This window comes from Cyprinodon variegatus, unplaced genomic scaffold (genome assembly GCF_000732505.1).
Source record: "Cyprinodon variegatus isolate N-32 unplaced genomic scaffold, C_variegatus-1.0 Scaffold9, whole genome shotgun sequence".
Classification (NCBI taxonomy): Eukaryota; Metazoa; Chordata; class Actinopteri; order Cyprinodontiformes; family Cyprinodontidae; genus Cyprinodon; species Cyprinodon variegatus.
This window is the reverse complement of record NW_015150462.1, coordinates 1,629,821-1,642,296: the sequence shown is the minus strand read 5'-3', so window position 1 is coordinate 1,642,296 and position 12,476 is coordinate 1,629,821. Positions and strand designations below refer to the sequence as shown.

General features: G+C 38.0%; 1 protein-coding gene across 4 annotated transcripts in view; it reads right to left on the bottom strand.

The window, feature by feature from the left end:
- The window catches only part of LOC107086760 (NACHT, LRR and PYD domains-containing protein 12-like), a 23,989-nt gene extending 12,495 nt beyond the window's left edge, over positions 1–11,494 (bottom strand). For 3 of the 4 annotated variants that reach the window (XM_015377925.1, XM_015377935.1, XM_015377906.1), the window contains exons 1-6: positions 11,293–11,494; positions 7,829–7,987; positions 5,645–5,797; positions 4,473–4,693; positions 1,270–3,058; positions 612–788 (exon numbers count right to left, since the gene is read on the bottom strand). In XM_015377925.1, the coding sequence (XP_015233411.1) occupies positions 612–788; positions 1,270–3,058; positions 4,473–4,693; positions 5,645–5,797; positions 7,829–7,950 (2,462 nt within the window). In that variant the 5' untranslated portion in view covers positions 7,951–7,987; positions 11,293–11,494. The remainder of the gene's footprint in view (positions 1–611; positions 789–1,269; positions 3,059–4,472; positions 4,694–5,644; positions 5,798–7,828; positions 7,988–11,292) is intronic. The other variant, XM_015377915.1, reaches the window with a different exon arrangement.
- Between the last annotated feature and the right edge of the window lie 982 nt (positions 11,495–12,476).

The window sequence follows — 12,476 nt, the reverse complement described above, 5'->3', positions numbered from 1 at the left end:
GTCATCATTTTCATCTATACCGTCATCAAAGCCGACACACTCCTCAAAAACACTGCCTTCCGACAACTCTTCTCTGTCAAGCTCCTCCATGTTTGCTTGAAAAAAACTTCTTTCTCCTTGCTTGACTTATATGCTCTCCCGGCGTCAATGGTAGAATTACGCAACAGCGCCCCCGGCTTGAATGGTAGAAATGCATTAATGCTTTCCCGGCCTAAATGGGTTAAGTGACTAGCATCAGGCGACACATGTGGAAGTTTCCATTCGGGCTAGATGACCATCAAACTTTGTCAGCTCCACCAACAACTGCATAAATATAGACTCAGGTTCGGCAGCCAAGTTATTCAAGCTGCAAAGAAAATTGTGTTGCTGTGTATTTCCTGCATGATCAACACTAAATTCACTGAATTCTGGGAAGTTTTTAATAACAGCTGCAATCAGACAATAAAATCTCCATGTTTCCCATTGGCTCAGTCTGAAATTGGACAAAACCTTTAACTAGAGCCCGCATTCAAGAAGGAAACGGACTTTACCATATTCTAGTCATATATCTATTTAACTATCAACACAACTATTGCATCAGTAATATTAATACTTAATACATGGTGTCTTACTTCAATCTCTGTAGTTTGCAGAGGCGAGTCTGTAAAAAACTACAAAGCTCTTTCACTCCATCATCTTCCAGGTCTATGTTGTCACTCAAGTCCAGTTCTGTCAGATGGAAGGGGTTGGACTTCAGAGCTGAAGCCAGATGTGCACAGCTGTTCTTTGTCAAACTGCAGTTCACCAATCTAAAGATTAAATTATGAAACTTATCAACATAACTTTTTGGCTGAGGACAATAGAATGCAGGTTAAAATTATTTAGGTGTGGTGGCATATTGTACTGGTATGCCAGTTCTAAAAGTAGTATGCCAGTTTAATAACTGACATATGGCGGTCTTTATGAGGGTTTCATTTTGTTTATATCAATATTCAAACAATATAAACATATATGTATCAAACAAAATTAAGAATTATATTGTTACCAAAGTTTAGTTCATAATGGCCGGCCCTGAGTGAATTCATTTTAAAATAATAACTCTGCAAATACCTTAAACTACAGTAGAGCTGTCCTGAATGAGAAAATAAATATTACATTTGAATGGTGAAATAGCAGGAAAATAAGAAAAAGGAGTTTAAAGCCAAAAATTGCCCAAAAGCAAATATAAACACTTAGGATACAATTCATCCCTAATTAAAGAATTCACAAAATGAAAGTATCTGGACTCACCGAGCCTTTCTGCAGTTCCTCACAGCTGGAATCAATCTTTGCCATCCCTCCACTGTTGTATTAAACCTCTTCAGGTCAAACTCATCCAGAACTTCCCCTGACATCTGTAATATGTAGGCCAAAGCTGAGCACTGGATCTCTGAGAGATTCTCCTTCGATATGCCCTCCAATTTCAGGAAATGTTGGATCTCCTGATAAACTGAGAGGTCCTTTATCTCCATCAGGCAGTGGAAGATGTTGATGCTCCTGTCGGGACATGCCTGTGTTCTTTTTATCTTCAGATTGTTTATGACTCTCTGGATCGATTCTGGGCTGTTCTTCATTTGGCCCAGCAGGCCTGCTAACAGTCTCTTGTTTGACTCTTCAAGGAGGCCATGAAGAAAACGAACAAACAGATCCAGATGGCCATTTTGACTTCGGAGAGAGTTTTCCAACACTTTCTTCAGGAATTTATCCAGAGATGTTTCACAGTACTTTTTCCCCAAGAATCGACTGATCACTTCTGTGTTTTTGTTGGTGTAACAGTGGAGCAGGTAGACAGCAGCCAGAAACTCCTGAATGCTCAAATGAACAAAGCAGTAGATGGGTTTCTGAAGGATGGCGTTCTCTCTTTTGAAGATTTCCATACAAACGCCTGAGTACACCGAGGCCTCTGTGACATCCAGACCACACTGCTCCAGGTCTTCCTGGTAGAACATGATGCTTCCTTTATCCAGGTGTTCGAACGCCAGCCTTCCCAGCTTCAAAAGAACTTCCCTATTAGCCTCCATCAGCTCTTGTGGACTCATAGGATGTCCGTCATCGTACTTGTTCTTTTTCCTTTTAGTCTGGACTAGCAGGAAGTGTGAGTACATGTCAGTCATGGTCTTGGGCAGCTCTTCTCTCTGCTCTGTAGTCAACAGGTTCTCCAGAACCGTAGCAGTGATCCAGCAGAACACTGGGATTCCACACATGATGTGCAGGCTCCCTGAGGTCTTGATGTGGGAGATGATCCTGCCGGACATCTCTTCATCCCTGAACCTCCTCCTGAAGTACTCCTCCTTCTGTGCGTCGCTGAAGCCTCGTACCTCTGTTACCCTGGAAACACAGGAAGGAGGTATCTGATTGGCGGCTGCAGGTCGGGAAGTTATCCAGACCAGAGCGGAGGGAAGCAGGTTCCCCCTGATGAGGTTCGTCAGCAGAACGTCAACTGATGACTTTTGTGTGACGTCAGAAACAAGCTGACTGTTGTTGAAGTCCAGAGAAAGTCTGCTTTCATCCAGGCCGTCAAAGATGAAGAGAAGCTTCCAGACAGCCAGCTTCTCTGCTGGGAGCTTCTGGAGGGTTGGATGGAAAACATGGAGCAGCGTGAGAAGACTGTGCTGCTGATCTCTGATCAGGTTCAGCTCCCTGAAGGAAAGCAGAACCACCACACTGACATCTTGGTTCTCCAAGCCCTCTGCCCAGTCCAGAGTGAACTTCAGCACTGAGAAGGTTTTTCCAACACCAGCGACGCCATTAGTAAGAACCAGTCTAATGGTTTGCAGCTGGTCAGGTAAGGCTTTAAAGATGTCGGGGCACCTGATTGGGGAGTAATGCAGGTTCTGGATCTTGAAAGCTCTTTCCAGCTCCATCACCTCATTTTGGGTATTAACATCTTCCCTCTGCCCCTCTGTAATGTAGAGCTGAGTGTAGATCTCTTTAAGGATGGTTTTATTTTGGCCTTCATCAATTCCTTCAGTCACACATTCATATCTCCTCTTCAGACTGCTCTTATATTCTTCTAGAATAACTTGGAGACCAACATCTACTGTAAATAAAAGTAAGAAAGTGTGTAAAAAAAACAACAACTTGATTTTATGTGATTGCAGTTTATAGAAACAGCTGTAACATTGGGAGGTCAATAATTGATGGATTCATTAGTTCAGTGAACTTTTTTTTTTTTTTTAACAAATCTATACTGATTCAGAAACCCTGCTGGATTGACCAGTTCGTCTGAACAGGGGATTCATGGGTAATAGTTTTAAAGGATTTATACACATAAAAGCCAAAAAACTGCAATATTTTTAGACAGAAGATTATTTTACATCAGTGCTAATATACTAGTGGACTTCAGAACAAAAGTACCAGGGATTTCCTTGAAGGGGTCATAGCTCATCCCTATTCACACTGCAGTGTTTGCTGTGCAATAGTGCAAATTCTTTTTCTTTCTCTTTTCCTCTCCAACCAGCCTGACCTGCTTAGCATCCGGCTTGGACATTTAAGATAAACGAGTGCTAAAGGGTCAAAGGTAGATATGTTTTAATTATCAGTCTTCTCTCCCATGGAACCGTCTACCAGTTTGAATCCGTATGGCAGACACCATGTCTTATATTAAAACTAGGGCTATATCTCTATGGTTATGCTGCTATAGGATGAGGCTGCTGGAGGACACAAAGACCACTTTTACACCCTTTTCAGTGTTTAATTTTTTTTCCCTCCTAGATGCAGGTATTGGCCCAGCTTTTACTTCCAACTATATGTGCTCTCTTTCGATTTAAAATCTATTTACAACTCATCGGCCCAACTGTTTTTTTTTTTTAGAGCAAAATATGTTTTTGCCTGTGATGAACCCAGACTCAATCTAAATACAGAAAATCTAGGTCAGCGATTGCCGTGATAAGTACTGTTCAAATAGTGCTGGTGGTAAGGAAGATGGTAGGGGGAAAAGTTCCTTTAGAATATAGACTGCTCAAGTTTATCTGGCAATGGTAGGAATATCCGTCCTTTGCCAGAAAAAAGCCCATCTAAAAGAATGTAACAAAAGTACATTATTATTTCGTTTGCACTTTGTGACACATGGTATTATATATGTGCTTTACATTATTTGAGTTTCATAAAGAAGAGTTTGCAACATCTTTTGGGTTTTTGTAATCCTTTTTTAGAAGGCTCTAGTCCAAATTTGACAAATATTATCCAGAGCTGAACTGAACTCTGGTTTTCCTATAGCTCCTAAGAAAGAAAGGGATATCAGGAGGTTCATATGCTAAATGAACTACGATAGGAAGATACCCAGGATAAGTGGAAAGAAATGACAAGAGGCTAACATTTGATAAGGATAAGATGTGCTATAACTTGATGTATTTGGCACAAGACCCAGTTTGCTTTGTGGTTTTATTTTTGTTTGTAATCATTTTCAACAGATGTATTTGAAGGAAGCTCTTACCAAAGATGTCCATTCTTACCTGGTGAACAGCTGCTTTCAGTGGCTGTCAGCTGTCCAGGGCCTGTTCTAAGTCTTTTCACCAGCTGGGGGCAGGAGGAGCTCCCTGAGACCAGGTATGATCTGATGCACCCTCTGTGGCAGTCTTCACACTCAGAACAAACCGGATTAATCCGGACATCCCAAAACAAAGCACAAAAGGACGGCTGCTCCTCCAAACAAACACTGCTCCTCTTCCTCCATCTGTAAAGACATTCCTTCATCACTAGGATAGTCAACTACTGGCAAGTCTTAATTCATCATGTTATATTTGGTACGTTAATTGATAAAACGAATAAATTAGTCACATATATTTCACAGTCCTAATAAAGTTAAAGGAGTTTTTGTTTGTACAGCAATTAGTAAATAATTGTAGTTTTCTGGAGGTTACAATCTATAAGAGATGGTTACCTTGACCAAATTTGTATATAAGGCTAGAAAAAAATGTATATTTTGAATTTATATGTTTTTTAAAAACAGATTCAAAACTGTAAGAAAAGCTCTATGTTTAGGGCATGTCTTCATCCTGCTCCTTTCGTTGTTGCTGGGTAACTGCAATGGGGATGCTTCTGCAGATACACGTTTTACTAAATTCTAAAAATATTCATGTTTCTATTCTTTCATCCATATTTATCGCCAGTGCTATGATCCTTATGGCAAGATAAAGTTCTTTTTCTAACACTTAAAAACAGAAATTAGGAGTCTAACCATTATAATGTTCTGTCACTGCGAAGGTATTTAAAGCAAGTTATAAAAGTAAACGATGAAGAAGCCTCTAATGAACAGAGGTTATTCTGTCATTGAGGAGCAACAATGGTCTAAAAAGAACGAAAGTTCTCCATTTTCTTAGACAACAGTTTTTCTAAATCTTATAAATTTCTTTGCTCCCTTCACACATGATGTTTGGAGGTTGACTTTCTCCCTTAAAAAATAGTATTTTAGTAAGGCAAAGTAAATCAAGCCAAGCTGCTCTCTGTCTTGTAGCTACAGAACTAAGCAGATAAACATCCAGAGTGTAAAAGTGCCAAAGCCTCCTGAACAGCATTTGAGCCAGTGTCCAAATTTCAGTATTAAAGCATTTTTGAAGTCCAAAATTGGTTTGGGAATAAAAAGACGCACATATTCATACCAACTATTAACTAACAGTCCTCTAACCTTTGATATGAGGGTTCGGGGTCATTACTAAAGAGTAGAGGATGATGTTTGGACATGTCACTCTTCATAGAAACACAGCTGGGAGCTGGAGAAGCTGCTCTGTTTCCCTCCGTCTTCATATCAACAGTTGATCCCAGCTGGTATGAAGCCCACCTGACAGGGAACAGATGAGATAACAAGTGATTTATTACTAGTGTTACCAGTATGCTACTCTCTAAACTGTCCTGTAAAGCAGGAAGGTGATTGTCTGAGAAACATGATGAGCTGATTACTAGGACTGTTCATTTTAAGGTCAACTATTTATTTTGTGAAAGCAAGATTCTAGCAGACTAAAATTAGACTAAATCAAAATTAAAAACAGTTCATGGCACCAAAACTATGCCTAAAACTTCCAGAATTAAATAGGAAAATAGTAATTGAGTGTTTTTTACTAAAATCATACATTTTCATTTCAAAAAATATAAGACTAATCCTTATTATAAATGTTGTCAAATTGACATTAAATATCATGTTTTAATATGTCACTAGAACTAGTGTTTGACGAAAAATGTGACCATTTAACCATGTAATCCATCAGCGATGGCCTGTCATCCCCTCTACCTGGTTTTATTGATAACAAACACTGTTTCTCTTATTTTAAGTCCTAAAAGCTTTCTCCCAATAAAATCTGTCTGTCTGCCTGGCTATGTGTTTCCTGGACGGTTCCGCCTGTGGAGCTGGTTGACAGTTGCCTTTTGTATCTATGCTTCTTTTTCTATGTCTGCTTCTGTCTCCTTGAACCCCAGTCGGCCTCAGCAGATGGCCGCTCACACAGAGTCTGGTTCTGCTGGAGGTTTCTTGCTGTTAAAAGGGAGTTTTTCCTCTCCACTGTCACTACAAGCATGCTTAGTGTGAGGGATTGCTGAAGAGTTGATGCAATCAACCGGTTTTCCTTAAATAGAACACTTTGAATCAATTTGACTGCATGATCTGTTGAACTGTAAAGTGCCTTGAGATGACATATGTTATGAATTGGTGCTATAGAAATAAACTGAATTGAATTTAATTGAAAATGCGGTACGCGTTCACATTTGGTCCCGTTTCCAAATGTACTCCACTGACTGCATGGTCTGCTTACGTACGGTACATGGCAGCACTGATTAATTGGTGACATTAAGCAAGCATATCCAACTTCCTAAACAAGTTTTATAAAATTCTCCATATTAAAGTTTTGTTGCGTTTCTTTTTTCTTATTTTTTTTCTTGTGTTTCAAAACAACTGTAATGGATAGTGAGTTATTGAAAATGAATTGTGTAATTTATTTTTAATGTAAATTATTGGAAGTGAATTTTCTAAATGTTGCAGATTGTTTATGGATGTTTGTTTTGATTAGCATTGTTTGTGGTTTGTTTAATGGTATTTGTACTTTGTAACATTTAATGGTTCTTTGGTGTTTTTTTGTACCTCATGGGCTGCCGTAGAAAATGAGGGCAGGCCATATAAATGCTGGTGGGATCATTGCACTAATAAATGACTTGAACTGTCAAGCTGTTTATCATCAAGCAAGCACGCAAGCAATCAACACTTAGTCTTCCCCAGTGAAAGCTGTGAGGTATGTTTTGTTTTTTGTATAGTCAATTTATGTTTTGTATTCTAATATTTGTATATGTGGTATATGTTGTAGTTTTCATGGTGACTAAAATAACTGTGGTGACTGGGATGAGGATGAGGAAGAAAGGCTTAATTCATCCGTCGAGACTGGCTGAGCTGCTACAACAACCAATTAAACTAACTAAAACAAACAAGGTCAAACTATTCATGTGTTGAAAGTCAACGAACAAAAATGGTTTTAGAAGTAAAGGAGCCTCTACAGTGTGCAATGGGAGGTTATTTAACAACTGGGAAGCAGCAAAAGGGAAGGCAACTCCAACCTGCCCCCCCATGCTCCCACCCACACCTAAGGGTTAGGTTAAGGCTGGCAACCTAAGGGGCAGAGAAGGTAAGTAGTAGCTGAAGAGGTCCAGAAAGGCAAGGCCATTCAAACAATTAAAAACAAAATGTGAACTTCAGACTAAAAGGAACCCAGTTGAATGACTGTTATTTGAAAACGAGCTAAAAGAGGACTTTAACATAAAGCAATCAACAGCAATCTGACATTATAAAATGGGGATACATGATTATATCAGTTATCAACAGCTGGCTCACCCTTTTCCCGAGGGTTCAGGGCCATCAGCGAAGTCTGGAGGAGGAAGCTCTTTGGACATGTCACTTTTCATAGAAACACAGCTGAGAGCTGGAGAGACTGCTCTGTTCCTTTCTGCCATCATATCAATAATTGGTAATCCCAGTTGGTAGGAAAAAGATCTGATAGGAAACAGAGACAATCAGTTAACACATGATTCATTGCTAGTATTAGCAGTTAGCTGCTCTTTGAACTGTCCTGTAAGGCAAGAAGCTGATTTTTTAACCCAAGTTAGAAGCTAGAAAATGTAGAGGAACAACCATAATCAGACTTTCTGGGTTCATTTGATATTTGGTTTCTCCAGTAATGTCAGTACATGATGATCATAGCTGAATGCTGAGGTTTTCAGTAGCTCAGTTTTGGGAACTGCGTCTTGTGAGCCATTCTCACTATACCCTTAAAACCCAAAACAATAAGCCTTTACATAGGCTTGTGTTTTTATTTATTTATTTTTTTATTTATTTACATATTAGTATTGAAGTGAATCATTTTTGTAGTATGATTGAAAGTCCCATTAACTACTTAGTTTCAGTCAATCTTTTCTGAGCATTTTGATGTATTGCATTGGGAGAGCTTGATGCAGTGTAAACTTCTCCAATGTGAGATCAATACAGTTCAATATTTTTTTCTTTTATCAACCATTAAATCATAGAAACCTGTTATGCTTTAATCTCAACCTTTAATCTAAGTACTAAATGAAAGCTTAAATATAGTAAACAATAACCATTGGGTTAAATCTATACCTATAAGTGTTCAACTTAGTGCTAAGAGACAGGATTGAACTTTCTGCTCCATCAACTGAAACAGAAATGTCATGTTAAACAGCTGCCCTACTGCTAAAAAATGTATCCTCAAAGCTAATTTTGTGTCAAGAAAGAGAAATGCATCCATCTATACTCGCTTTTGTACTCCTCTTTCCAGGTGTTACTACATTAAGCTACAGGGGACCATGTGATAAGGTGGTCATTGCTCTTTGGAAAAATTAGGCTATACTGCCCTCTGCAGCTGCAGTAGTAAAATGCAAGGTTTACACGTTTAAGGTCTAAGTTAGTGTTGCACTGATACCAGTATCGGGCAGGGCCCCGATCCAGCACTAAAATGGCAGAGGCATCGGTATCGGCGAGTACCAACAAATAGGGCACCGATACCATTTTCAGCCGTAGGCAATAAAAAGTTCTACTGGATTCACTTTGTATTAGTCTTTTTCCTGCTTCACAAAGGTAGGCAGCAGCTTGACAAAGCCATGATGGCAATTATTTTTACATCCAAGTAGTTTGCAGTTCTTCATATATGCAAACACATATCAATTTCAAACAGATGGTATCAGTATGGTATCGGCCAACAGTGCACAGCCAGATACTGGGGCCAAAAAATATGATCTGTGCAACTCTAAAGATATACAATCATTGTTTATAATATATTAGTGAACGAATGACCTATTTTCATATAAAACGGGATGAAATAGGAGAGGCACATTCCTGGATTTTACACTAGATTTTTGTTGTTTAAATATTAATAAACATGTAAAAATGGATAAAAGCATCACTGTCTCCATTTCCTATTTTAATTTTAATGATATGTATTTATCTTTACCTACGGGCTGGAAATGTCCCTCGGTTGGACTTTAGAAATCAGGTCTCCTTATACAGGGCTGTCAACTGTCACCCATTGGTCGTGAGACTCGCGCATCTCAGCGTCTTCACTGCGATGTGTCTCACTCCTTTTCCGCAATTTTTCACGATAAAAATGACAGACATTAAAACTCAACTTCATTCCACTTATTTATATATAAAATACCATGTTGATAAAAAAATCCAGTCTGCATTTTCAACAAAACCTTAGTGCTAACACATAATGACATGCCAGGTTCTTTACCAGTCCATGTTTTTGCACCAGCCCACCTATTCACTATGCTGACAGTAGCAGAGGTGAGAGACAGCCCCTGATATTGAAAAAAGACCGGGATTTCATGTCATTTTAATTTTATCTTATTTTATCGGGAAACGTTGGAAATCAAAGATTTTAAGCAGTCTAGCAATTTATTAAATATAAATAAAATATACAGCATTTAGCTTAAATTAATACTGTGGAGACTGAAGTGCAGGATCAAATCAAATGGTTTGTTTCCTTTATACTTCATGCTTTTTTACTGAGCTTTACTACTTGTTTGCTCTAGTTTATCCTCCTGATTTAGTCCATGTTTTTCTCACAAGTTAAATAATTATAGCTCAGTTTAGTTTAATAATCTCCCGTTGGATTTTAGGACTCATTAAACCAACACTAAACTAAATTCTTAAAGCTTTCAGGTTTTCATCACAAACCCATAGGAGCTCCACAAAAAGAAAAAGAACCATTGCACTTTATTCTTCAAAGGATCAGCCACCCAAGAAAAGACCAACCACATCCAGAGAGGATGTGCAGAAAAACTCAGTTATCCAGGATTCATAAAGGGAGAACCACAGGAATGTTATCATTTTATTTTTACTTATCTTATTTATATTTTCTTTGTTTTGGTCCATTAAATATGTTTGAAAAGTCAAATTCCATCACATCCACCAAAATCAAACATCCAGAGAAGTGCCGTCTCCTGTCATGGGGAGTTTTTAATAAATCTACAGCCTCCTAGAAGGTCTGAATAATTTAGCTGTTTAGTCAATTGTAAAAGAAACTAATAAGATAATAACTAAAGATTTTTAATTCTGAGTTTAATAGCAAATATTCACAGTATAGTTTGCACATGATTCACTTTCACTGGTTCCTGTATTAGTGTCAGTAATCTAATAACTTATTAGTTCCCTATTGGTTATTTTACTTGAACTGCAAAGAATAATTAATAAACACAGTTGTGAAAATCTTAGTTTACAGTATATTTAAGATGCAAGTATTTTAGCAGGGCCCATTCTTGCTTCAGTTCTCTGAAAAATCACCAGAATATAGAAAATTATGTATATGTGTGAAAGATTTTCCTCATAACTACAGCTCACTTATTGTTACTCAGTTACATTTACTGTGGTATATATAAAATCCACATTTATCCACTTTGTTTCAGTTAAATCCTCTGAAAACCTCCAACCTTTAGCTGCACCTATCCTCATCTAACCCTGACAAGGGTTGCATGCCCAAATTATTTCAAGATCTCACCCCAAGGTTTGATGAAAAGTTGGCAGCCCTGCCTTATATAATGGCCGCCATTGATTTAATGATATAAAACATAAGTATTCATTACATCTTACAAAATACTTTATTTGTTCGAGTTATTTCCTGGTGGACTACTTTTAACTTTCACTTCAGTAATTTTGTAAAATGTAAAAGAAAAAAAAAAAATCTATTCCTACTTGAGAAAAAAGTTTATTTACTCTACCAGCCTCTGGCAGCCATGCTAAAGCCTTTTAAGTATCACAGCGTATTTAGAGCTGCTCACACTTACCAGATAAATAATGTTGTATTTAACCTGGAGTTTGCTGCAGCTTTGTTATTCCTCAAGACGGGAGGTTCTTTTATCTCCTCTACATCCAGTAAAAACAGCGAAAAACTTCCAAACATGACCGAAACAGCTCTATCGAAAGTGTTTACCACTCATCCGACAACTGTCTCCAGGTTCGCGCCAAATAAAATGGAGTCAACAGCCAACCGGGCCTCCAGTTTCGCGCCAAATAAAATGGAGTCAACAGCCAACCGGGCCTCCAGTTTCGCGCCAAATAAAATGTAGTCAACAGCCAACCGGGAATTTGGGCAGGCAGTTTTAGCATTTATCATGTTGACTGAATATTTATATTAGACATCTAAAATACAATTCGTCCTAATCAAAATTATTATTTAAAACCACAGGAATTTAAAATAACACCATAAAAGCTGACATTTAAAATACCTTGAATGTCATTAATTCCAATTATTGTATAAAAACGTCACTTCACCCCATTCATGTGTATTGGGCTTTCACTTCCTAAAATCGAAATGAAAATTCTGCGTGTCTAGAAATGAACTTAGATTAAAATGAACTATAATATGAGATCTCTAATCATGACTGAAATACATTTTCAGCCATAAATGATGACAAAGTCACTAAGAATTTAAGATTTAAAGGTAATTGAAACTTAATGTCTACTAGTACAATTAAAAAAAACATCCTATCTTGAAAACCTGGTATTGTTGGCATAAATGTAAGTGAGGGAACCCAATTACAGTTCTGACTAGTAGTGACGTGATTATGAGCGTGAAGAATCATGCTGTAATGAATTATGATGGACTACTGGTAGGTGGTGTTGAAGTGTTACTGTCTCTTTAAGACGTTGAGACGCCTGTGGAAGGGGAGGGGTGTTTAGTGGGAAAACTTTGGGAAGTTAGGAGATTGTATGTGGAGGAGCCATAGATATCCATAATAAAGGCTAGATGTCTTACGGCGGAGTCTCAAACGGCATCACCGGGCGGCCATCTTACCACAGGCAGGCTTTCTGGTGTGCTCTGTGGTACTTAATGTAAGGTGAGTGATCAGCACGAACACAAATACTCTTATCTCATTGAATTCTTGACGGATTTACAAACAGTTTGGTTTATATATATATATACAATATATATATATATATATATATATATATATATATATATATATAT